General features: G+C 44.3%; 1 protein-coding gene across 1 annotated transcript in view; it reads left to right on the top strand.

Moving 5' to 3' along the window:
* The window catches only part of LOC147706906 (mechanosensitive cation channel TMEM63A-like), a 239408-nt gene that overhangs the window by 103455 nt on the left and 109006 nt on the right, over positions 1-26947 (top strand). Inside the window, exons 7-10 of the mRNA XM_086926166.1 lie at positions 222-330; positions 6175-6245; positions 22333-22413; positions 25929-26052. Coding sequence (XP_086782292.1) covers positions 222-330; positions 6175-6245; positions 22333-22413; positions 25929-26052 — 385 coding nt within the window. The remainder of the gene's footprint in view (positions 1-221; positions 331-6174; positions 6246-22332; positions 22414-25928; positions 26053-26947) is intronic.

The raw sequence follows: 26947 nt of genomic DNA, 5'->3' as shown, positions 1-26947 counted from the left end.
CTCTGTGGTTGCTGTAGTTTCATAAATTATTACTTGATGTTTGCTTAAATGGTATTTGCATTTGATTGCACTGTCAAAAAATATGAAGATTTTGATTAGATTTTTCTCAGATTTTCATAAAAATATCGAGATTTTAGCGATTTGTTTGATTTTCTCAGATTTTAAAAATATGTTTGTGAATTGAAACTGATTGAAATAACTTTTTTCTTTTCTTTTTACAGAAGCAACTTCCTTTGGCTGCACACTGTCATGGCCGTAGTCTACCTGCTTGTGACAGTGCTTTTTATGAGGCATCATACGTCCGCCATTAAGTACAAAGATGAAAATACTGTACGTTTAAGAGTAGGACAATATACAACTGTGATAAATATTGTGTAATAATTCTTAGGCATAAGTACTGTCTCAAATTCTACCCAATGATCAACTTCTGTTGCTAGAACTCCTGAACCCTAAAGAGGCTTGCTGGTGCATTGCTGTTCTGCTTCTCAAAGATTTCCAGAACTTTATGGAAGTTTATTTTTATATATAGGGACACCGTGTTGTTAACCCTTTCGGTGCTGATGACGGCTCCCAGCCGTCATGAGTCAAGGTGGGCGTGTGCTAAGAACGGCTGGCAGGCATCATGGCCACGCCCGCGATCGGAATGTCCAGCACCGGCGCGGAATTCCAGCCGCGGCCAAGGTGTTAATATTTTAGGGAGAGATACAACAGTCTTTAAGTGAGCGGTGACCAATCTCCCACAAAAATCAAAAATCTCACCCACTAAAGTGGATTGGTTTCTGTGATGAATCACTGATTCTGCCTTGGTAGGCTGGCAGAAAAAGCAAGACATTCCTTAGGGAAAGTGCGTGTGATGTTGACATACCCAGCAACTAGACATACCAATAAAATACAAATAAGACATCAAATTGTTTAAATGTCCTGCAGTCGTAACTAAGTTACTTAAAAAGATAATGTAATATACCAACAAAGTGAAGAAAAGGGATGAAGGGCTCAAAAAGTATAGTAAAAAATGTGTTGCAGTTGACTGTTGGTAAAAACAGCTGTGCACAACGTAATCAAATAGCCCGGTTGTCAACATGGCCACAGAGAGCCAACTGTACAATTATTTTGGGCAGTGAAAGGAAGCAACAAGAACCCAGGAGCTCCTTCAGGCGAAAAATAACTTTAGAACAGAAGATGCTGTTAAAAGGAATCCCCAGTGCTGAGTTCTCAGTTGCAAGATGTTTTCCACAACACCAGTTCAGGTCCACAGAGTAATGTCTAGCACAATTAGTTCCACTAGATGTCTGTCTGAGCAACTGCTTCCTCTGTCCACAGGATCCGTTGAACTCTGCAACCACCGAAGGGACATCCCACTGGGGCGAGTAGGAGTAATGTCCAGTTGCAACTGGTACACTGGTTTTCAACAGTTTGCTTTAGTGCTGGTCCTTCTGCACTCTCCAGATGCAGAAGGGAATTTCCACAAGGGCAAACAGGGTTTTTTGGAAGGGCCCTCACCCCCTTTAGCTCTGTGGGATTAGCACAGGACTGGAGCAGCAAGAGCTGGACAAATTGAATGGACGTATGGAGTTGAACAAAGAGCGACCAACATTTCCATCTGTACACCCAGGATCTGTGACAACATGAGTTAAAGACTCACCTGTTGAAGAACAGTCCATCACAATGCACAAACCACCTACTTCTCCCACCATTCGTTGACTTTAGGCTACTTGGACTATATACAGCACTTCGCTAACTTTTGACTAGGTATGCGCTACAGAAGTACGACATACATTGACATATACAGTTCAGTCATAGTAGTCAATGCCTCTCTTCTGTGTTTGGCATGAGGAGCAAACACAATGGGTTTAGGCCCAGATCTCTGTACTGGGGTGAATGTTGGACATTTTTCTGCATTCTGTCCATCAATTATTCTTTTTGCATTTGTCACCCCGAGTGGGGTTGGTATGCCCAGACGTGGGTCTCGTGCTCTCTTTGCCACTGGATTCAAGCTAGCCTTGCTGATGAGGGGTGATACCCTGAAACCGGTCCCAGGATGCTTGTTTCTGGTCCAGGGTGGACCTGGCCTTGCAGTTCAGGCTGGTCTGTTCTCATGGGGTGCAGAGTCAAGACTGATTTGCATATGACTGGGTTCAAATTGGGATGGCAAGGGAGCAAAAACACTGATGAATTTAGGCCCAGATCTCTGTACTGGGGGAATGTTTGACATTGTTCAGCATTGTTCAGCATTCTGTCCATCAATTGTTCTTTTTGCATTTGTCTTCTGTGTTTATTCTATTGTGCAATATATAGAGAAGTCCTATCTTATTTTGTTCAAGCCTGTTGTCTCTATATGGTGGCCAAGCCGGGCATTTCAATTGTGAGAACATCCAGTGATTGGTGATAATCTATCACCCAGTAATAATACAGTTCTTAACTCCCCCTCCCAGATTTTACTTCATTGTGATCCATGTTTTTTCTCTTACAATCCCATGAATTTAAAAGGGCAGTAAAGGCTGCCCCCACTCATCTATGTAAAAACCCTAGCTGCACTTTCTGACTGTGGCCTCAGTGTTCTTTTCCTGTTTCACAATATGAAATGGAAAATGTGCTACAACCCCCCACACCTGTTCTACACAACTGCACAGATGTTTTACTTCTCAGAGTGACATTTTCAGCAGTTTGAATACAGAGGTTCTCTTTAAACCGAGCACTTGTGCCAGAGGCCTGTTTAGCAGGTCTTTGGAAGCGCAGAAGTTAAACAATCAAAGTGTCTCGCGGAAAACAAAAGAGGGAACACAGTTGGGAAATAATTTCTCTCCACAGTGTAATGAAGCATTTGTGCAGAACAGAGTGTTTTTAGAGCACACCCACCCACTGTAGAGGTACGTGACAGTTTCACTATTGAACAGTGGGGCAGAAACATGTCGACCTAACCAAACATAGGGTATAGTGGATCCAGTTACACACTCCGACTATATACCCAACAGAACATTTTTAATAACCTCTACCATCCTCACCCTAATTGAAATTCTTTTTATGGATGTGAGAACGTTTTTTAATTTATAATTTTGACCACTTCATGCGAGACTCACCATCAATCACTGGACACTACTGCGCTCTCAAGTGGTTGCCTCAGGCTTGAGGCTTGCATACAACACAACTGAACCCAATGATAATGCAATAACGCATATTTTAATGGCGGAGAATCAAGATATACCGCCACCGTTCCAACTAATGCGTACATGAGGGTTCTAAATGTGAAACCATGATAACGCAGTTACAAGTTGTCCATTCCCTCCTCCTTTATTGATTTTTTGTAGTATTCTAATGAGGAAAATGAATGGACACATTAAATTCCTCCTCCCCATTGTTTGATTTAGAGTATACTTCAGTATGTGGCATATCAGACGAGCTGTGCCATTCTGAATTGTCTTAAGCCTTTTCACAGAGGATTTAGCAGCCCCTAAGTAAAGAACATCACCATACTCTAATCTGGAATTAATCGAGGCCTGCACAATCGTCCTTTGAATGGAAGGGGATAGTAGCCATGAGATTTTTCTCATACAGTGAGTAGGCCGAAGCAACTGGCAGCCACCTTCTTTATTTATTTGCAAGTCCGTGGTCAGCCTTTTATCCAGCCAGAAACCCAGATCTTTAACCACCTGGTAAGGAATGGGGAGGGGTCCAAGTTTTACCGACCACCAGTGCGGGCCCCAAAAATTAGGCTGATTGCCAACCAGTAGAACCTCTGTCTTGTTACCATTTAGTTTTAAACAGATTTTCCCCATCCGACCCGCAAACCACAGACAGGCCCGAGATGAGGTTGGGTGACCTGGGTTCACCCTTTGAATTTAGCAACACGATAATCTGTGTGTTGTCAGCATAAGAGAACAAAGTCAGCCGGAGGGTAGACCTAAACATTAAACAACCTGGGGTTCAAGGAGGAGCCCTGTGGGACTCTGTTTGGCAGCTGTGGCACAGTGGACTCATAAAGTTTTGAGACAACATTAAATGAGCTATTGCAAAAGAAGTAGCAAAACCATTGTAAAGCTGTATCCTGGATGCCGCTTTGCGTTAATCTCTGAACGAGCATTGGGTGAAAGACAGTTTCAAACACAGAATTCAAGCCAAGAAGGAGAACTGCTGCAGACCCCCCGCTGTCCAGAATCGATCTGAGGTTCTCGGTCACTCCTAGAAGCAGATTCCATGCTGTGACAAGGGCGGTAGACTGATTGAGCTGTTTGGTGCTTGTTATGAGATTCTAAATGTTCTGACAATCTGCGATTGTTGTATTTTTTTAAGCAAAATCAGGCATTAGTTTGTAAAACTTTGATCCCTCCAAGTTTGTATTTTTTAGCAGGGGAACTACCATGGCATTTTTCCAAGCCAGAGGCACCGCTCCATTTGACATTGAGGTGTTCAGCAGATTAACCAGAACTGGGGTTAAAGAGGTGCTAACCTTTTTCAACATTCTAGGCGGTAAAGGATCCAGCGGCGATCCTCTACCATAATAGTGCCCAGAATATGCAGGAGATTCAATCAATCACAACATTACATTTGTAGGGCGCACTACATACCCGTGAGGGTCTCAAAGGGGTTGTGGGTGAGGGGGGAGGAGGCAGCTACTGGTCGAACATCCAGATCTTGAGAAGTCTCCTGAAGGTCAGCAAGTCCTGGGTCTGACGCAGGTGGACGGGGAGGGTGTTTCATGTCTTAGCGGTGAGGTAGGAAAAAGATCTGACGCCTGCGGTCGTTCGGTGTATGCGTGGGACGGTGGCGAGGTCGGCGGAGCGAAGCTGGCGGTTTGGGGTGAGGAAGGACAGTCGTTCGTTGAGGTATGCTGGTCCAGCGTTGTGGAGTGCTTTGTGGGCGTGGGTGAGGAGTTTGAAGGTGACCCTCTTGTTGACCGGGAGCCAGTGTAGATCTCTGAGGTGGGTGGTGATGTGGCTGTGGCGTAGGAGTCCAAGGATGAGGCGTGCGGAGGCATTTTAAATGTGTTGGAGTCTCTTCTGGAGTTTGCCCTTGGTTCCTGCATAGAGGGCGTTGCCATAGTCCAGCCTGCTGCTGACGAGTGCTTGGGTGACCGTTCTCCTGGTTTCGGTGGGGATCCATCTGTAGATCTTGCGGAGCATGCGGAGGGTGTTGAAGCAGGAGGAGGAAACTGCGTTGACTTGCTGGGTCATAGAGGGAGTTGAGTCCAGGATGAATCCCAGATAGCGTGCGGTTGTTGGTGGGTGCCAGGGGAGCTCCCAGCGTAGTCGGCCACCAGGAGTCATCCCATGTGGAGGGGGTAGAGCCTCGGATGAGGACCTCCGTCTTGTCCGAGTTCAGTTTCAGGTGGCTGGTCTTCATCCAGTCTGCGACGGCCTTCATTCCCTCGTGGAGGTTGGATTTGGCGGTGTCCGGGTCCTTGGTGAGGGAGAGGATCAGCTGGGTGTCATCGGCGTACAAGACTATGTTGGCATCACATATCGGATTAAAAGTTGACAGGGGGAATTTAAATGTGGGGACAAACGGTGGGCGATTCTTTCTATGCTAGAGGATGTCATTTTGAGTCTGGAACAATTTGAACCATCATTGTAGCTTTTAGGGTTCTGGAAATGTCACTGGTAAAGCTGCTGTCACCCCTAACCCTGCTGAGGGTGCCCTTACCACTGTAAAGTCCAGGCCAGAGCTGGTGGCTATTTGGGTAAAGAGCCCAATGTCTATGCACAGTGCCTTTAGGACCATTCATGGATGGGTGAGAGGGTCCTGCTGACCAGCACAGTCACGTTTGACACTCCACCCAGTGGCTCACGAGTGCCTGTGAGCTCATGCAGTTAGTGGACACAGGAAAGGCGCGGCTGACCTGGCCTTCCGCATGAAGGTCCCTATGTGACTGAGGATCCGCGTGCGTGCTTTCTGGTGTGCAAGGTGCCTGCGTATGATTACTTCTTCGTGAACAGGACCCCAAGAGCCTGATATACATGGATTACATTAGATTGATATTGTTAAAATTCTTCTTAAGGGGCTTTCAATGTTGTCAAATATGTTTTTTTTTTTATCTTTGCAAGTTTAAAAATGAGCACCCTAATTTTTATTAAAACTTTTAAATGAGGGCCAAGGGTATAAACATTTTGTTTTTTAAAGTTCGACCACTTTTCCTTTCTTAATGTAAGCAATTTATATATCTATCTGTTTATTCTTCAGGTGCGGCAAACATTATTTATAACTGGACTGCCACAGAATGCAGAGAAAATCACCATTCAAGAGTACTTTAAGTAAGTGTAATACCAAAATCAGACCGCTGAACACTACGTGTAGCCTTTACGTACTGTAATTACTACTGTAATGGGCCTGAGATGCTCCACGCACATTGGGATCAGATTTTGGGGAATGCAAGGCGAAACACATTTTTCCCTGATTAGTACGTGTGGCTTTGATTTATTTGCGTATGATTATTTACTGAATGTTTGCCATCACTCAGTGAATATCACGGATCATTACTAGCTTCATATAAGAATTACATGCAGTCATTCCCTTTCTGGTAATAAAGTCCATGTAGACTTGAGTTGAGCTGTTCCATCTGTGACTTGTGTGAACCAATGTTCTTTCAAATCCCTAAATGAGTTGTGCTGCAATAGAAGTGGAGGCAGATTAATAAAAATTTGTTTTTAGATTGCAAGACCGAAGTCAGTTTTCTGTCTGCTATGGTCAGTCTGGGGGGTGGGTCTGTTGTTTTAATTGAAGCTTCTTATACAGAGGAGACCTGGCAAGCCTATCATTCGTGCATTAAAACCACCAATGTGTGGCCCTTGTAATGCAGACTTTCGAAGAATGCCGCTCCCCGATCCAAAGTGGTTTATTCTAGCTGTTTATTATTGAACAAAGGTGTCAATTATCCAATTTTGCACCCATTTTCATTTTTGATCTCAGCTGTATAGTGGCGGCTTGCATTCACAAGGGAGGCTCTGTACCTGTGTTCTGTATGATGAAGCAAGGTACAGCTATTTAAGGTGTGACAAGCAAGTGACTTGAGTTGTGCTGCTTCAGAGTAAAGTTACTGTGACAAGTGATAATGGCTGTTTCTACAGTGACCAAACCCTGCTCTACAAAACTGAAAACATGCATTCAATTTAAAGCCATCACACATTTTCCCATGATGCTGACAGTTCCATTTTACAGTGCCATTTTTTGTTTTTACTGTAGAGGTGGGTAAATGTTTACAAGGTATTTTTATAAAAGGGTACAAGTGCATTTTTTGCTATTGTTTTATTTACATAAAGTCAGATTTAAGCGCAAATTGTCCTCCGAGAACAGAGATAGTGATGCAAATCATCAAATTTCTAAGAGTGCCATTTTTGAAAGTTAGCGTGGTGCGTATGAGGAGGACTTGTCTCTGGGACGTAAGCTCTGAGCGAGGGGCGTTCTAGTGTTGCTTTTGGTATTCATCATCATCATCCTAATATTTATTTTGAAACTGTAAAATATCACATAAAACATACTGTACATCAGTGCACAAAAAGTTAGCTGAACTTCGGTGATGATTTTTCAAAAGCATCATCATCATCACGAAACTCATACACAAAAGTGCAAGTGAATACCTGGTAGATCAACAAATAAATACAATTCACCCCCCTTCTACTTTCTTAGTTGTCATATTACAAAAAAGGGCAAATAAAATTGAGGATATCACTCATTACAAACAATGAGCCAGAAAACTCAGTTTTAGAAACCTTCTCCTAAGCTGCCACGCCCTAAATATTAACATTAGGAGTTTAAGTTGGGTATAAGGTATAAGATTGGCTTTTACATAGTCCCTAAGCCTTCCTTCCTCAATCTTACATTCTGTGATTTTTACAGCAGGGCTAAGCCAAGACTTTCTTAGTCTTAAGTGTATGGGACATTTCAAAAGGAAACAAGTCTCATCTTTACATTGGCCCATGTTGCTCATTCATTTGTTAACATTTACAGGTGTCAATCTTGATGTCAGCTGCCTGGTCACCAGAGGAGCATTCATCACAGTTTTCCTTCCATCAACATAGTTTTTGTGGCAATGAGGTTTAAGAGCTCCACTACGCTTAATGCGTTTACACCCAGCTCTTAAGGTACTGGTAGCATTAGAGTTGAATGTGGAACGTTACAAATGAGTCTTGAAATGCATTTTGGAGCAACAACATTTAGAGATTAAACCCAACCAAAGTCTAGAATTTCAGGATGATCATTTAATTCTAGTTTCACATCATGATCACACACGACATTAACCCAGGAAATGAAGCCATTGAAAATATTTAACTACACACTTCTCGCTTTTCCGTTATATTGCTCAGTGTTCTCTTTATTTATTTATTTATTTTACTGGTTGTAAGAGCTTGTTTTCCGGATTTCAGTCATCTCTGTTGAAAACACCTGATTTGTACAAAAATGCTACTTATTTCAAACTATTCCTTTAAATTTGTTTCCTGTTAACATAGGTATTTTTTAATCCTTAATATATCCCTTTTAATAATTTAAATCACTTATAGCAGCCTTTATCCAGAGTGTGTACGTTTATTGCACGCAGATAGATTTTGAAGTGCTTCTTTTAAAATTGTCTATGTGTCACTTACACTGGCTACCGAATATGTTTAATAGCACTGGGTTATGGCGGATCCCATTTCTTCTGAAGCCTGGTGCTTCCCCTGTTACCAAAAGCTTCAACAGCTTAAAAGAAGCCACAGTGTCCTATATGTGTGACCCACCTGTGCTCTGGTTTGGTAACAGCCTGGCATGGGTCTAACCAAATACAAAGCATACTCTCTCACTTGCTGAAAATGAAGACAAATCTTGCCAAATGTGTGGTTAGCAATTTTATTACAATAAACAATGCTTTTGTCTTCTCTGAAATGTTGACGCTAATCGGTTTCTACTTTGGAAAGTGATGACATTGAGAAATGGAAACCGAGCAGCATCCCTGTACTGTAGCGGAGGTCACGGGAAAGATCAACAAACGGCAAATGCATCAAGAATGCTAAAGTAAGGCAGGACCAGCCAGGGTAGGAGAAGGCTCAAAGAGCCAGAACAGATGATGCTGTGATTGTGAAGCATTCAGAGGAGGGCGGACAAGAGGACACTGGAGAAAGATGAAGAGGAGTAAAGATGTGTCTCATTAGGATTTGTGCCTCCGTGAACATGCTCTCCTGTGCTCCTTCTGGATCATCCTCCAGATCCACCAGAGTGGCTTTCTGATGGTCACAAAGTGAACACAGGAAATTGACTCAAGGAGTAAACGCTGGCCATTGAATTAGAGAAGATTGCCAGATTAGGGTGAAAAGATGGATCCCAGTGAGTAGATGAGACCGCTGTGCCACAAGATAGGAATGTAAAGGCTGGATCCTGAAGCAGGGCAAGCGCAGAGGACTCAGCTCATACTAAGACCTGCAAGCAAATGTCCTATTCCCTAAATATGAGATTGAAGAGTATATCTTAAATTGGATTTAGGCCTACAGTTGATCTGAAGCATGCATTTGGTTCTGGTTTGAAGAGTGGCCTACCAGCAGCTGGGACAAGTGTTATTTTAGAATTCAAAGCCTGTGGCAGAGATGCCTATGTAGATGTGCTAAGCAGGGTTCGAGTGTATCACAGGACTGTCAACAAATAGAAGCAACGCTTGGCATCTTGAAAAGGTGTTGCCTGGAAGAATCATACTGGGTGTGCAAAAAGTGGGGAGAAAGTTAGGGAGAGTTTGGTTGGTTCCCAAAATACATTCCTAGATAACTGCTTTTCAGAACTGCTCTCGCTCCCACTACATCGTCTGAAAGACCCTCACACTATAGATTAGTACATGAATCCACTGGTGATTCTAGGGACAATCGTATCTGGAAGGGAACATCAGGCAACAACTACAAAAGAGATCTCAGACTCCAAACTTCAAGTTGTAACATTAGGATGAGGCAGGATGCGGGGATCCAGATACACCCAGCCCAGTCCACATTCTTTAATTCAGTCTGGCCCTTAGGACCTCTGTTCAAACTGCAGATAACCCAATGTATGCAAGGAGATGTAATTAGCAAAGCAGTAAAGACTATACCACAAAGGGCCAAACTTAGTTTGCAAGTGACAAGGACCTCAGAGTGGGTAGTGTTGGGGGTGCATTAGTTTCCACTGGAGTACTCAACATTGAAAAAGAAAGTTATGAGTATAAGAAAAACCTCTAAGAACTAACCCTGAATAATACTCCAGGGTGAGCATACATATTTAAGATGGTGTATTAGTTAGGACAGCTTGAAGACTGCCAAGTGCGGTTTCTGTACTGTAAGAGGCTAGGGGGCATAAGAAGAGGTTTCTGTAGCAGAGGTAACCCTGAAGTGACAATAAACCCTAGAGTTGAGGTGTAGGGGTCAGACTCAGAAGACAAGCCAAGGGAAAGCTTGGCCCATCTGGGAAAGCTGAATTTCCTGCCTCAGAGACAGAGTTGTTCTAGCGTTAGATATCTGAATGAAGAAAGGGGTCTGAAGAAGTACCCCTTTGCATGCAGCACATTAATTCTGTCTCTGAATTCCTCTGCCAACAGTCTCCCATTCACTTCCTCCTTCTTGGTACATTTCCCAGCATGCCTCAGACACGCCCTCTTAATCCACTGCTGGATTTGCAGAGTACACACTGGTCTGTGAGGCATGAATCCCACTCCCTGTAGTAAAGATTCCTGTGGGCAGTGCTAGTGGGATACCGCAGGTTTATCCACGAATACCCTTCACACACTAGTTCTGACGGTGTCACTCTGATGTCCACCATCTTGAAAGCTTCCTAGAACCTTTGTCTAGTCCCCGGTTTAGAATTGGTTTGGTCTCCTTTAACTGTCCTCAGCGGGTTCTTGAAGTCCTGGTACTCAGCAAGCTCTGATCATGCAGGCGAATCAAGAGTGGAGTTGGATTGACCAATGGGCTGGCAAACAGCTGCCATTTGAGCGCTAATCTGGATTACAACTGGTGCGAAATTGCCCCACAAATGCTGCTCGGTAAAATCCGCTAATATTTGGCAGCTATAAAAAAAATACAATGAGCCCCGCATCTTGGTATTGCTGCTTTACCTCTTATGAACGCTGAATGCTGTGGTAATATTGCATTCCTGGGAAAAAAAACACAAACCTCATGATGTTGGCAGGGTCATTCTGGGACAGAAAATAGACTTTAAAAAAGTAGTCCATATTTATAAATTGGGGCTGTTTTGAACTGTTAAAGACATGCTATAGAAGTGCTTTGCAAGGTATGGATGTCTGCATGGATTAGAGCTTGCTGCAAGCAATGTTTGTTTTATCATCAGGAAAATGTACAGAAATAAGCATTGGCAAAGCCAATAGTTTTCGCTTATGCGAGATCTGCTGGCTTTGTAAATGTTTCTTTATTTTTGCATGTTGCTCACATGGCGTAAAAATAAAAAAAATGAAACGCTATGATGCGGTTAATTCTGGCTGCGTCTTAGCACTTTTTCTTTTTACTTTAAGATGCCGAATTGCACAAGAAACACACAGTACGCCCACCACTTACACAATTACATGAATGGGGGAGCAGAGGAGGGTGGAGGCACGTGCTGAAAAGAAATGGATGGATGGGGCGGGTGGGTGTATAGGAGAAGAAATGGATGGGGAGTGTCGGTGGTGGAAAAGAGCCAGACGGAGGCTGGTCGGTGATGGGTGTTGGATCATAACAAGCAATAAAGGACATTTCGAGGCAACTATGGGGGAGGCAAACAACAAAAGGGAAATAAGTGACTGGGTAGGGGAAAGGTGATTTATGGACTGGGTAGGTATAGAAGTGGGGAAGTAGCGACAGGAGGGAGGTGAGGGCAAGTAGTAACCAAAGCAGGCGGGTCAGAGGGGCGGGTAGAGACAGCCTGCAAAACGATGCACCCTGATAGAGTGCTACAGTACAAAAAGAAAAATATTCCTCTACAGGCGCGCAGGCACAGACAGGAAGCAGTAGTAGTTTCTCAATGCTCCGTGACATGAAGCCCCAGGAAGAAGCAGGAGGTGCTATACAATAAAAAAAAATAAGGAAATGAGAGTGAAGTGGAAGACAACCAACGGTAAGTAAAAGTAAGTAATGTGTGGGCTCTAAGACCCCTTACAAGATATTTTGCAAGTGCTGCCCAGGCAAAACCTAAAAACCGGCCCAGCAGACCATAAAACAGGCCCACAAACAGAAAAAATACTGGTCCACACACTGACCAGTAAGACTAGCCCATTGGGCACTGTACCAAGTGTCCTATAAGACATTCCAACTATTGGTATAAGCAGGGCAGAAGTTAGGGGTACACACGGGTGGACGTCATCCACCAATTATTTTCGCAGGGTGGATGCTGTCCACCTTGCCTAGAAGTTGTAAAATATGCTGAACTCGTCCCAGTGTAATTTGCAAACACCTGGACACATTGAGCAGCACCTGCATGTTGTCTCCTTTCGATCCGAGCAACATCGTGTAGGCAGTGAGGGGTCTTTCCTATTTCAGACTCCAGTGACAACATAACAAAGGCCACATTTAAGGGAGCTATCTGGAGCTTCACACCTAGATGCAAATGCAGAGGAGGGTAATCAAAGGCACACGACTTGTTAGCACTTCAGAGGTACTTAAGAGAGTCCCGCTTTTGACATTGTTCCGTCCCTGTATATAAGAGATATGCATGCACTGAAGCTTGCCAGATGTGTGTGTCAGTCCCAGTATTTACACAAAACAGCAATTTTTATACCATTATGCTTTATTTTTTTTTATAGCGCTAATCATCCCACTTGCAGGGTGTCAGAGCACTTTACATCACGCATACATTTTACATTGACAATAAATCATACAAGGGTAACAAGGTGTAGGAGTCACATAACATTCTTCATAGCTGTGCTATGTTAGAAGCAGCAGATTGCAAGTAAAAAAAGGATCTCTGTGTTAAAAGCATCTGTCATCTGCATGTGACATGATGTGCTTTGCAGGAGACACATTAACCCTCTATGCTACTTTGAGTCGAAACTGGCTAGGCAAAACACAGATCTTTCCATCAAATGCATTAACCTCCAGAGTTATCTTGCCATCATTATTATTATTCCCTTTGATTTACTGGGAACACAAAGACCTCTGCGGCAGGTGCTTTAATGCCATAATTTTTTTTTAATTCAAACTTTGCAACCAAATAAGCTGAACAGATTTACTGCAACGTTTCTCCTTGTCAATTTCTTTGTGGCAGAGTTTAAATAAACATAAATATATGAGTTAAGGCCCAGATTTTGCATCTTGAATGCTTCACTTTTCTGACACAAACCTGATGAAAAACCATTTTGGGATTTACAGTGCCACACACATTTAGTTTGCGTGGCTTTGTAAAAAATAAAAAACGAACACAAGGCATCACATTGCCATACCATGCATAACTTGCGTATGGTAGGCCTTATATGGCTGTTGCTCCGGCGTTTGTATGCTTCTACCCAAGTATTTTATCACAAACCCATATTTACAAATACTTGTAAGCATAGGTTTGCACCTAACTAGTTAATCTATTTGAGGCTGGTGTACATCTTTATTTCTCCTCGTTTTTTCCTTTTTGCATGTATGTTGCATTCTACAGCACACACATAAAGAGGAAGTAGGTCCTTAGGATAGTTTTTGTGTGGCTTTGTTAAAAAAAACAAAAAATGAACATGTGGCAGCGCATTGCACATCCTTACATTACCGTGTGCCAGGTAGGGATGACATGGGTGGTGCATGGGCGATCCTTTGCATCCACCCATGTATTTTGTGTACAGATAATATACACAATCTTCTTAAGGCAGGCACAGTAGCTTTCCCTGGGTCATCTCTTGCGCCCCACTTCCTTGTCAAAGGATTGTGTTAATTCCCCATTTATGTGAGGCAACATTCCAGCTAGGCCCTGCTAGGGAGTTCGTCATAGAAGTGCCATGATGTATTAGAGAAAGTCAAAGTGCCTCCGCCCTGTAACGTACCGGTCAGAGCAAGCTGCTCTCAAGGGCTAGCAGTCCAGTATTCTGTCTTACTCCCCCTCGCTGGAGTGCTCTGGCATGCGTTTGCGGCCCGGTGGTGAGCAAAAGCCTTGTCACTACGGTAGCGATGGCAGGTGTCCACATGCTAATACAAATTCAGCAGAAGGTCTTGGGTACTCCTGGATTGTTGAGTAGTTGAATTGTTGCTCATCCTCCGCAAGTAATGGCTTGCTTCTCCTTCACAGCTGCATGCTGCTTCTCGGCGACAGCCCTCTCACTTTACTACGGCCCCCTCCTCGTATATCGGATTCATAACCATGCACACAGGGAAACTGCCCCTTTGGGTCACAGCATTACACAGAGCGTCAGTCCTTTTCTCGTTAGAACAATGCACCTGGGTTACAGCCCTCAATTAAAACTGTGGCCCCACCTGGCATACGAAGGTCATGGGCAGCACACTGGTTTTCTTCATTCACTGTGTTCAGTTCAGCCACTAAATGGACATCTCTTTATTTCTTCCATTTCACATCAGCTGTTAATCCTGCTTGCTCCTCCATGACCCAAGTATTTCAGTGCTGTGCAGAACTATAGAAATCTGCTGCACCACAACAAAAAATGATTTCCAAAGATTTGAAATGATGTGCTATATTTTTCAGCTCCAATCACTAAATGTTGAAGAGCTGTTTTCCTTGATAGGAAGGTAAGTTGCTTTTTTGTTGCTCTGGAAATCTGAGAGCGCTGGATATGTTAGTGTTAACTTTTGCCAAATTGTTACCCTGCTGGGTTGTGGGTGGTCTTGTTTTTTTTACCTTCTCACACCTGCATACTGTAGCAATGCTACAAAGTTTGTATTGTACTGTATTGTATACAATATCACAGGGTAGCTTTGTTGTTATAATGCTCTTAGGTCTGGGAGAGTATTGTAGTTCATAGTTATGCTATGTATGAAATGAAAGATAATGTGTGCTTACTTAGGGCTGGCTCTTTCAGGATGAGGATACAGTGAATAGGCAAGCCCACAGGTCAGTGTAACTGTAAACAAGTAGGCCGTCTCGAGTGCACCATTCTGGCAGTGTAACATGTCTAGGATATGCAAAGTTCTTGTTAGCGAGAGTAGTCTAGTGTAGATTCTGATTACTGGCCATAGTTTGTGGTGTCTCTCGCTGTTCCTTCATCTCCCCACTTGGATTTTTCTATGGAAACTGGCAATATTTCCTTCTAAATGCAAATATTTTCTTAAAAGTACTAGTTGAGACTGGAATTACATGTGCCTTTTTCGTGTGAGTTAACATTTATCACCATTTCCTTCTCACCTTCTCAACTGTGGATACTGGGTAACTTACACTTATTTTGATATGGAGTTGATACCTTGTACTGTGAAATCTATGGTCCATTTTTTGTGTGGGCATCCTGGTGGTAACATAACATAACGGGTGTATTTGTAAAGCGCACAAATACCCGTAGGTGTCATGGCGCTAAATAACAGATGTTCATTGTTATCCAACTCAATGGTACTCATTTTATCGACCTCAGATGGATTAAAGGCTGAGTGGACCCGCCGGGATTTAAACCTGTGACCATGAGGTCGAATACAGGCCCCTGCAGTGGATGCTTTAGTCCACTGAGCCACCAGACCCGGCATGGTACTGATTCCAGGGTGAGCTATCAGGTTGCGCTGGCGAATGTGAAGGTGGTTTAGATATAGTTATGCCATCAATAAGAACATGAGCGACGTCTGCTGGTAAATGTGAAGGTAACATTTTGGAGGGAGCAGTGTGGGATTTGTCCAAACATAAATGCAGAGCCCCAAACATTTTCTTAGGGTCGTATTGCTGAATTCCAGGATTACCATAACCTTTTTCTTTTACTGCTCTACACTTATTCTTGCAGGTTCTTTTTTCATCCCCTTTTCTGGCTTCATCGTTGTTTTCCTTGTTCTCTTTTGCCCTTTTCCCCCTTTCTGTCTCTCTCTCTTGCTTTGGATGATCATCTGTTGGTGAAAAATGAGACTCAATCTCCTACAATGAGTACAGGTCTCCCCATCCAGGGGCATTCTTGTTCAGGGACGAGCCATTACTGTTTCTAAGTTCAGGTTTTAAATGTCTGTCTATGCAGTGATATAATCAGCTGTGCTAAGGTAAAACACGTCAACATGTTAAAGAAATGAACAGTATCATATTTTTACATTATGTGGGTTTCATGATATACATGACAGATGTTTTAATGACTTGGCTCATAGATGATTCTTAGATCCAAGCCACATCCTTATTTCAGCCCTGACCTGCTAGCCTTACTAATTTGCTTGTGCGCGCACCTCGATTTGCAATTTAGTCTTAGTACATGGAGCGTCAGTCACGTGAGAAAATTATTTATATAAGGCTAGGACTGGAAACATAGAGCGCTGCCTAGATGCACCGAGCAATGAAATGGTGCATCAATAGAAAATGTAGTGCAACTAAAACACATTAATAAACACATTTCTAAATGTTTAAATTCTGATAGACACTGCTAGCTCCAGATTCCTTAGAATTATCCTGAGGTATCAGACTGGTTCTAGAAATTTTTCATAAGCAGTACCCATTGCGTCCCGGTAGGTGGCGTCATTCGGCTCTGCTTAGCATTGTTGGTGTTGTCCGCGCCGGAAGTGACATTTGCGGTGGCTCTATGGGTGCCATCCAGGCATGCTGACATCAGTTCTTTTATTCTGCACCAGTAAGCATAGATCCGGTAAGAGCTACCCCTTAGTCACTTTTTGACTAAGCTTTTTGGACGTTTTGTCATAGTCTTTTGAGATCTATCGCCTTGTGTTGCAGGTATGTCATCGAAAAAGGTCCAGCTTCAAGCCCTGTGACGCCTGTCACCGACAGATGTCGGTGGCGGAACTGCATCTTGTTTGCCTCCAACGGGGCCATGACCAGAAGGCATGTCCCGACTGCTGAGCCATGAACCTGTAGGCCTTTTTGGGAGCTCTCCCTCAAGCTTCTAGCTGCTCGACGTATGACGCTGCGACCATCGAGGTCCCGGTAAAGAAGGTCCTTGGAGCAGTCGCAGAGTCTGAGCTTGTTGTTGCAATCCAAATCATTGAGCCACTCAGGTAAGTCTCACTCGCACAAGAAGAAAAAGAGGTTGAAGCATGCTTCAACTTCTCCTCATCTGTCAGCCAATGAGATGAGTGTCGCCTCTCAAGGCCTGGCTCCGTAGTTGAGCCAGCACCTGAGCTGACTCTGCACCTCCCTGAATTTCTGGAAGCCAGAACGACGCCGCCCAATTAAAAGACTTTTATGAGGCCATGCACCTCATATTTGGGTGACCCATTCCCTCCAGCATACTTTTGAACCTCACAGGTTTCGGAGGGGCCCTGCTGGATCCACGCCAGCGGCCCTGGCGCCAGTCAAACCAGGGATCCACAGATATATCTGGATCGGTGCTGGTTGTACCACCTAGACATTCCACAAGGCTGGCACTTCCATCGCTAATGGTAGCACCATCCTCATCCTCGACACAAAGCTGTTGGGGCGTCGTCCGACTCTGGTGCCGACTGGAGCCATGCTTTCCAGACCAGAGCCTGAGCTCTATTTTTACTGGCCAGGACTCTGGGAGGAATGGGGGGTTCCTGGATCCTGAAGAATAACAGCATTATGAAGAACGTATTACTGTTGTGAGGATGTGGGTGAAGCCAGTGGGCTGGGTACTTCTCCAGATACCGCCATGCTTCTTCCCCCTACCGTGGCTATGGAGGAGGGAGCTTCCTTCATAATGGTGGAGCGGAGGGCAGCTGAGGTCCTGGACCTTAGCTTGCCCTCGTGGCAGACAAGACTAATGTCTTGGTGGAAGTGCTTCATCTGGGAGTGTCCTCATCAGAACCGCTTATCCCTTTCAATGTAGCAATTACTGATGTCCTGCTTGGGACTGGGTCCAAGCCCTGTACAGGGGCCCTGTGAACAGGACGATCTATCACCACTGCTCCACTCCAAGCGACCCAAACTTCCTCACCCAACAGCCCCCTCCAGAGAGCTTGGTGGTCTATACCATGGGATCCGGAATCTAAGAGGCTGGACAACTTAGGCAAGAAAATGTTTTCTTCCACCAGCATGGAAATACAGTCTGTGAACACCTCATGCCTTTTGGGCTACTATTCACATGCTCTGTGGGATACGGTTGCGCAGGTGCTGCCAGCGGTCCCAGAAGATGCCAGGGCCATGCTCTCCCAGATTGTTGCCGATGGGAGGAATGCAGCGAAGTTCACCATTTGCAGTGGACTAGACCGCACCAACTCACTAGGCGGAGCAGGTTTGTTGACAGTGGCCCTGCTACACCATGCTTGGTTGAGGGCTACTGGCTTTTCTGGGGACGCCCATGTCTCACTCATGAACATGCCCTTTGATGGCTCCCATCCCTTCGGAGACCAGGCTGATTTGGCACTGGAGCGCTATAAGGACAGGAGGGCTACGACCAGGTTTTCTGGCCTTTCTATAGCCCCTCTTCACCCTCAATCTGCCCTTTGCTCCTTTCATGGCCACAGAAAGGGCATACAGATGAGTCATTACCCGCCCAGCCAGGGTGGAGCGCAAACTTTCCAGCCTGTGTATGGCCATGGACGCGGTTCCTACTGGCCTCGTGGGTCAAGTTGCCAGTGGTCGGGTCAGTCTTCAGGCAGCCGCAGCCTCTAAAACTTCCTAGTCTGCCCATTTACCATCATGGGCACGGGTGGGTGGCAAGATTCGCCATCACCTGCCACTCTGACAGTGCATAACATTGGACAGGTGGGTTTTGCAGATTGTCCAATGGGGCTATCTACTCCATCTCCTTCAAGATTACCCTACCCTCCTTGTCACCTACTTTACAACAAGGTTGAAGGAGGACCACTTATCTCTTCTCTGCCAGGAAGTGATTGCATCTTTTTGACAAAATTGTCATAGAGAGAGTGCCAACGCCATAAGTAGGTCGTGGTTGCTATTCCTGCTACTTTCTGGTACCCAGGAAGGATGGAGGCCTTTGTCCTATCCTTGACCTGTACACTCTCAATTTCTTCTCAAGAAAGAGAATTTCAAGATTCTCACTCTCGTTCAGGTCCTGTCTGCTTTGGACCCTAGATTCTGGATGGTGGCTTTGGACTTGCAGGATGTATAGTTCCATATTCCCATCCTTCATGCCCACAGGTGTTCTGCGGTTCATGGTGGGCCACAAGCATGCTCAGTTTGCTGTGCTCCCTTTTGACCTCACCAACACCCGACCCCTCGGGTATTCACCAAGGTGATGGTGGTGGTTGATGTTCACCGGCGGAGATCAGGGGTGCCAGTCTTCCCCTATCTTGATGACTGGTTGTTGAAGGCGCACTCATCCCAGACTGTCCTCTTCCACCTCCAGAATACAGCTGACGTCCTGCATTCCTTGAGGTTCACTTTCAATGTGACAAAGTCACACCTGACTGCCTTTCAGACGCTCCCTTTCATCTGAGCTTTTCTGGACACAGTACAGTTTCAGGCTATTCTCCTAGGAGGAAGCAAGTCCAGGATATTCAGGCTAAGATACTGATGTTTTGGCCTCTATCCTGGATTTCGGTGAGATTGACTCTGAGGCTGCTGGGCCTCATGACCTCCTGTATTCTGCTTGTGACACGTGCCCATTGACATTTGTGGGCTCTGTAGTGGGACCTGATGTTCGAGTGGGCGCAGCATCAGGGGAATCTCTTGGACATCGTCCAGATCTTGGTGAGAACTGCAAAGGACCTGCAGTGGTGGCTTACGAACTGCGATTGGGTCAGTGGCAGCCATCGCTTCCTTCTCCAACCATATCTGACAGTAGTGACAGATGCGTCACACCTGGGAGAGGTGAAGATCAGAGGACTCTAGTCTCTGGTGGAATCTGGACTCCACATCAACCTGTTGGAGCTCCAAATGATCAGATTGGCATTAAAAGCCTTTCTGCCCTAAATCCAGGGAAGGGTAGTACAAGTGTTCATAAACAACTCCACCGCTATGTGGTACTGCAACAGGCAGGTTGGGGTGGGGTCGTGGACCTTTTGACAAGAGGCCATGCATCTCTGGACATGGCTGGAACAGTAATGCATCTCCCTGGTGGTTCAATGTCTGGCCAGTTCTCTGAACACTAGAGCATACAAACTCGACCGAAGATGCCTAGCGGATCACAAATGGCGTCTCCATCTGGAGGTGTTGCAAGGTCTCTTTTAGCAGTGGGGAGAGATCTGTCCGCTACCCACCAGAGTGTGCAATGTCAGCAGTTATGCGCGCTGGAGTTTCTAAGGCGGTAAAGAAGGGGGTGGTGGAGTTTCTAAGGTGGCTGTCGGTCGGAGAAGTTTTTCGCCTTGAGCAAAGCTCAGTCCTACTACATGCCTTTCTGCCCGTGACACTCCTGCCCAGAGTTCTCAAGAAGACCAGGAAGGACTGAGCTCAAGTCATCCTTGTAGCTCCGGATTGGGTATGGAGAGTCTGGTATTCGGAGCTGTTGAGCATGGCCATCTGTCCTCCAATCAGGCTGCCGCTTCGGGATGATCTTCTGCTGCAGCAGCAGGGGAAGGTCCTCTACCCGAACCTGTCAACTATTCACCGTCTTGCTTTGAGATTGCGCAGTGACAGTTGGCAGCTTTCAACCTTCCTCCTGAAGACTGTAACGTTATTTTGGCAGCCAGGCGTCCCTCTACCAAGATGGTTTATGCCTGCCATTGGGCAAAATCTGTGGCATGGTGTATAGAAAGAAACATTGATCCCCTTTCTTCGCCCCTTTCTCAGTGCTCTGCTCTGGGCACTTTTAAGAGATATCTTTCCTGAATCTCTGCTTTTCTTCAGTTGCCTGACCAACCTTTTCTTTTCCAATACCCTGTTTTACATAGGTTTTTAAAGGGTTTGCAACATATGTTTCCCACCTACTCCTTTCCTTATGCTTCAGTGGTACCATAATCTGGTCCTGACGTTCCTTTTTTGTGCTGCGTTTGAGCCCCTACATAACTGTCCTCCCAGGCACCTTACCTTCCTGGTGGCAATAACATCAGCCAGGAGGGTCGGTGAGCTTCAGTCCTTCTCATCCAACTCTTTTTATCTTAACATCTACCCAGACAAACTGGTACTTCTTACGAGAGCTTCCTTTCTCCTGAAAGTGGTCACTCGATTTCACTTGTGCCAGACCATCACTCTGTCTACTTTTTATGCTCTGCCTCATCCTCCAAGGAAGAGGAGTGACTTCCCTGTCTGGACCCAAAAGAGCGTTGTTGTTCTTCATTGACCGCATGAAAGAGATGCGGGTAGATGACCAACTCTTCGTGGGTTATGTGGGAGCGAAGAAAGGACGGGAAGTACAGAAGAGGACCATTGCACGAAGTACTGTACTCTGTATCAAAATCTGCTACACATTGGCTAATAAGCAGCCCCTGAGGGTTTGCGTACTCATTCCACTAGAGCTAAAGCTGCCACTACTGCATTAGCTTGTGGCGTTCCAGTCCTAAGCATCTGCCAGGCAGCAACGTGGGCTTCCCTGCACACATTTATCAAACACTGCTGCCTGGGCAGTCAGGTACTTGGGGATGTGCACTTTACCTATTCGGCCCTTCTGGACATCCTTGTGTGAAATTGATCCACAGACCCACTATCAGGGAGGTATTGCTTGGGTATCTATTCTAAGGTAAGGAATCTGCGGCTAGAGGTCTCTATCAGTTGAACAAGTTACTTGCCTTCGGTAATGCCTTATCTGGTAGATACCATATCTAGCCGCAGATTCCTTACCGACCCTCCCATCCTCCCTGCTCTTCGAATTGATTTCTAGGGACAGGACTTTCCCCTTTCAGGGCCCTAGTTTTTCATACCATTGGTCTGTGTTCTTCGCAGCCTTGCGCTTCTGGCGTCATGAAAAGTAACTGACATCAGCGCGCCTGGGTGATGCCTGTATATGCACTGCAAACGTCACTTGCGGCACCAACGTCGCCACGTGGAGCCGAAAGGCGACACATTGTTGTGCACATGGGAACTGCTCATGAAAAATTGCCTGATCCATTCTGACACCTGGGGATAATTCTAAGGTAAGGAATCTGTATCTAGATAGAGTCTCTACCAGGTAAGGCATTACCAAAGGTAAGTAACGTGTTCTTTAAGTGCAATACCAACAATTCATCAGTTACAACTAGAATTCCTCCTAAAAAATAATTAGTACTCAAAATAATGCAACGCCCAAAGTCACCCATTTAAAAGAACAGTCCCACTGAATAAAAGTGGGACACCACAGCAAGCATGGGTGTATACATGCTGTAGCTCTTGTAAAAGATGTCTTAGTAAAAAATGACGACTTCCAGAGTGAAAAATTGTTTCCTGGCAACTGCATTCATGTGGGGTATAGCAGTGGGAACACATAGGCAATGTTAGTGTTGTTTTTAAAATGACTCTATCTATGCTCCCCCACAGAGAAGCTTACCCAGAGGGCCATGTGCTGAACGTGGAGCTGTGCTACGACGTCTCCAAGCTTGTCAACATCTACCAAGAAAGGTGCGTTTTCCAATAAAGAGTACTAACATTTTATGGAATGTGTGGAACCATTTCTGCCTTTCAGTGGCAGTACCTGGATGTGTTAAAGTGATGGACATTAGAAATGTACCACAATGTACAAGTTAATGGTTGCTAGTGTGAGGAATGAATAGTAGAACATAGGGATGTTGAGCGCTCGATTGAAGACAGTGCAGCGGTACAGGGCCAATAATGGCGGGTGTGCTCTTCTACACAACATCTTAATCTTTCTTGTTCTATTTCTCCCTTTCTAATTAATAACATTTTATGATTTGATTTTTAAATTCGTAAAGCGCAAGAATTCCCAAAGGCATCTTGGCACTTTATCCTGAGTCTGTGAAATGCTCTAGTAGCGTTATAGCCCTTGTGCCCTGGCTATACTGGTTAAAGGCCCCGTTTTTCAATACAGTTCCTCATCTGCAAATTTGGGCCTTTAACTCATTTTATGGGCCTTGGACAACTATTACAAACAACAGCCCTTAGCAGCGGACTATAATGTGACCTGTTGAGAGGTTGTTCTATTCATTAGGTCCATTAATTAGTTTTTGTTTAGTATTTTTCCATTAAATGTTTTTCCCCCATTATTTGATTAGTGTGTGGTTTGGAATGTTTCCAGTTTTACCAGAATCAGCTCCTGGGTCACGTCAAGGCATAGCGCGAGGAATGGGCATTATTGAGAGGAAAGCTACAGGCATTGTTGAAGTATCAGAGGGTTGGAGGTGAACTGGTGTGAAGTGAGAAAAGGGTTCATGAGCGTGGAGAGCTTAGCAGCAAACCACCTACATGCCCTTCACAGTTCCTCAAGTGATGGATAGCAGGAGGTGGTTTGTAGAATGGGACTTTTGACTGAAATAAACAGCCTTTTTTACAAAAGTAAACTGGAGTAAGAGAAATTCCCGATGTGCATTTTACCCTTCCTCCAATGAGTAGTGGGGTAAGGGTTGCTCCATTCTGGTGCTGGCCCAGTTGGTATCTGGTTCCACATCTTTACAATGATTTTGCTTCCAGAGAGTATCTGTGTAAATATAAATGGAAGGCATGAATCAGAGAGGACATGGGGGCAGAGAGAAAAGTTAAACTAATCTCTGAATAGTGCAGACTCTTGTGTGATACAGCAGGTGATTGGTCTCTAGTGAGTAGAACATTGTGGTGTTGCTGCAATAGTTTGGCTTCTACAAGTTAAAAATTGTGCTCCCTGTTACGCCTGGTAGAAGAAAAGCCAAAGGAGTTTCTGGTGAAGAGTGTCATATGTCACTGAGGCGTCAAGTATGACCAAGAGCTCTACAAAGTACATGCAGGAGGGTCGTTCTAATGGAATGAGTTTCCTGCGGGGGTAGAAGAATTCTGGTTAAGTAACAAAGACAAAATACAATTCTTGCGTTAAAACAGTGGTTTTCTTCTCTAGCACTGAAATGAAAATGGCTCAAATGGGTCTTAGTTCACTTGATGTTCACATTATGTTGGTTCTTACAAAAGTTCTGTTGGACACAGTAGTCAGGCAGCCTAAGATTGACGCCCATCAGTTGACTCAACATATTGAATGTCAGACCCAAGTTCAAAGTCGCATTTCTGGCGCTTGAGAAATGACTCCCCTGAAGCATCGAGATTGGCAGATGTTCCGACATTTCCTATAGTCTGAGAATGACTGCAGTGCTCGGAAATCTGCATGAAGCAAGTGTGACCAGCCCTTGGAGAGCGATTTTTCCTGCCCAACTGTGATGTTTTGACGGGTTCTTCGCGAGCATATAGCCTCTGCTGTCAGATATGCACATACTCATCGTACACGCACAATCAGGCGGAACGATATTGCGCACTAAAATAGGAGGGTGCATAAACGTAGCTCGAGATACATTTTATCCCTTTGCACTCGAAATCCTCTAAGTGTTTGTACCTGTCTCTAACAAAGCTGTTTCTACCTCCCACCAAACTCACTGACCTACAGATTATTTTGCTCACCCCAGCTGCAGTAGTTAGTTTAATAATCCCTCACCTGTTAATCACCCTGATCTGCAACAGCTATAAAAAAGAATCATCAGCCTCTGTTCTCAGGCCGCCACCTTTTGACTCCTCACCTTCCAGTAGCTGTCACCCATTACCATTCTGAACCCTATCTCAAACTTAGAGCGAATTGAGCTAACTCCAAGGTACAGATCATTCAGCATCACTGTCTGGTCAGCACAGGACAACACCCACCCTTCTTGGCTTATGAGACCGTCGGGGCGAACTGGCTTGGCATCTTCACCTCATTCGATACAGCGGTCTTCAGAAGCCAATTACGCCGACTCCAAACAGCAGCAAAGCAACTCCTCACTCTTATTTCCTCGCTCTTTTCTCAAAGACTGAAGTCACTCTGTTCAGTTTGGCCCATATTCTTTCCTATTACAAACATTACATGGAAGTGTTTCCTTTCTCTCGTCTACTCTTCGATATCCGACTTCTTCTAATTTAGTTCTTTTTTAAAATTTACAAGTCAATTCTACTTCGATGAAAACCAGTCATACATTCATGTCTCATAGCAATAAATGGTCTGGGATAACAAGGTAACATCCCTCAAAACCTGTATGTCTAAGAATTGGGTGCAGTTTAAATGGTATAAAACTCAGACAGTTACCTTCCATATTACTAATGAACACTTGTTCTACCCATTTCCACCCTCTCATCTTTTTATCATCATTAACCACGATTTCTTTCTCATTCCGCATCTAATACTGTGGCCAAAATATTGCTGCTGTCACTTTCACTACTTGAAATACATGTTCTAATTTTTCTTGTCTTAGATCAATCAATAAATGTGGATGATACTATTCTAACAATACTCGTAACTTTTTCATTGACGCTTACACCAATGCGCGTTCTTTTTTCATGTGTGTAAAATTCAGTGTAGTGGTCCTCCCTGGAGCACTTTTAAAACTAGCATTGGCAAACTAGATTGTTCTGGCTTTAATATTCTGAAACTGGAATACACAACTATTCACAAATGCTGTTTGCATGTGCAAGTCCTATTATGACAAACCTGAAAAAAGTAGCTACAAGCTTCTTTTAGAATGTCCATTTGAAATAAATAACTGATTATGACAGTGCGATGCAAAATATTCCATGTGAGGGACTTGCAAGAAGACTGAATGCTAAACTGTACAGCCAATAGCATGATGTAAGAGAAATACTCCTCTGGGTGGAGCCGGTGCGCAGCCCTATGTACACTTTAAAGAATTAGTAACAGTAGGTCTGTCATACAGTTCTGCTGCGGAGCCAGACCTAATAATTCACTCATCACTGTTGTTTGTTGATGATCATCATTTGGTACCTCAGACTCTGCTCTGGAATCTCCTTCCCTTGTCATTCAGACCAAATCTATTCTCCCTAAATTTAGTGCGCCCATCTAACCAATGTATATATTAATTGCACATGGCCTTGGCACACAGTATTATTTTAAGGTGCTAACAATGAATTATTATTACCTTTAATATAAAAAATAAACCAGGTTATTTTATTTCTAGAAAGAATGCAGAGAAAACCCTGAAGTATTTTACTGACCTGCAAGCTAAAAATGGCACAATTGTGATGCTAAACCCCAAGCCATGTGGACAGTTTTGCTGCTGTGTCTTCCGCGGGTGCGAAAGGGTGAGAATCAAGCATTGTGTCACTTTATTGGAAGGATTTAGAGATTTTATAGAAATATGCAAGAGATTCCTTACTGAATGTGAAGTTTGTGCACTTTCGGTGTAATGTTCGGTATACACTCTAGGACTATGTAGTTCCACCGAGCATATCTTGGTACTGCCTGCCCTGAAAAGACACGCTAATGAGTATTAAGCGATTAAAACAAAATGTATATTAGAGAATCTCTAATAGTACCTGTATAAGCAACAACAGTTACTTATTCAATAACTATCATTTATGTCATGTATCAAATGCAATTTATTTTTTTATTTTTTTTATTTTAACCTATATTTATTATTCATCGTTTTGTTACATCATGTGCATCGTATAAACAATTTCCCGGTCACCAGGAGTAAAAGAAGTAAATATTGCTTAATATTCCAACAACGTTCGAGAAGACAAGCATTTAAAAAAGAAAACAGAGTAACAGGCCACTGGGTCTAATACAGCAATAAAGTATTGGGGTATCTCTTTCTAAGGACGAATCCCCTCATCCACCTGTGGGTGGCATGCTTCATCATAGGGGATCTCCTCGCACTACGAACCTAGTCGTGGTGCGGGCTACAACCCCTCTCTGAGAGGATGGAGCTCAGGGATGTTTTAATGGAGAAGATGAGGTAGACTAAACCTGTAGATGAGCAGGGGCTAAGTTAATAAGTGAGAAGTGATTAAAACTAGCTCTATGTATGCCAAAACAATTTCAATACTTGTTTTCTCTCCGAGAGGGGTTGTAGCCCGCAACACGACTAGGTTCGTAGTGCGAGGAGATACCCTATGATGAAGCATGCCACCCACAGGTGGATGAGGGGATTTGTCTGTACAAAGGAATACCCCAATATTTTATTGCTGTATTAGA

Source organism: Lissotriton vulgaris, chromosome 6 (genome assembly GCF_964263255.1).
Source record: "Lissotriton vulgaris chromosome 6, aLisVul1.2, whole genome shotgun sequence".
Lineage (NCBI taxonomy): Eukaryota > Metazoa > Chordata > Amphibia > Caudata > Salamandridae > Lissotriton > Lissotriton vulgaris.
The sequence above is the reverse complement of the archived record's forward strand: the minus strand, read 5'-3'. Positions and strand labels throughout refer to the sequence as shown.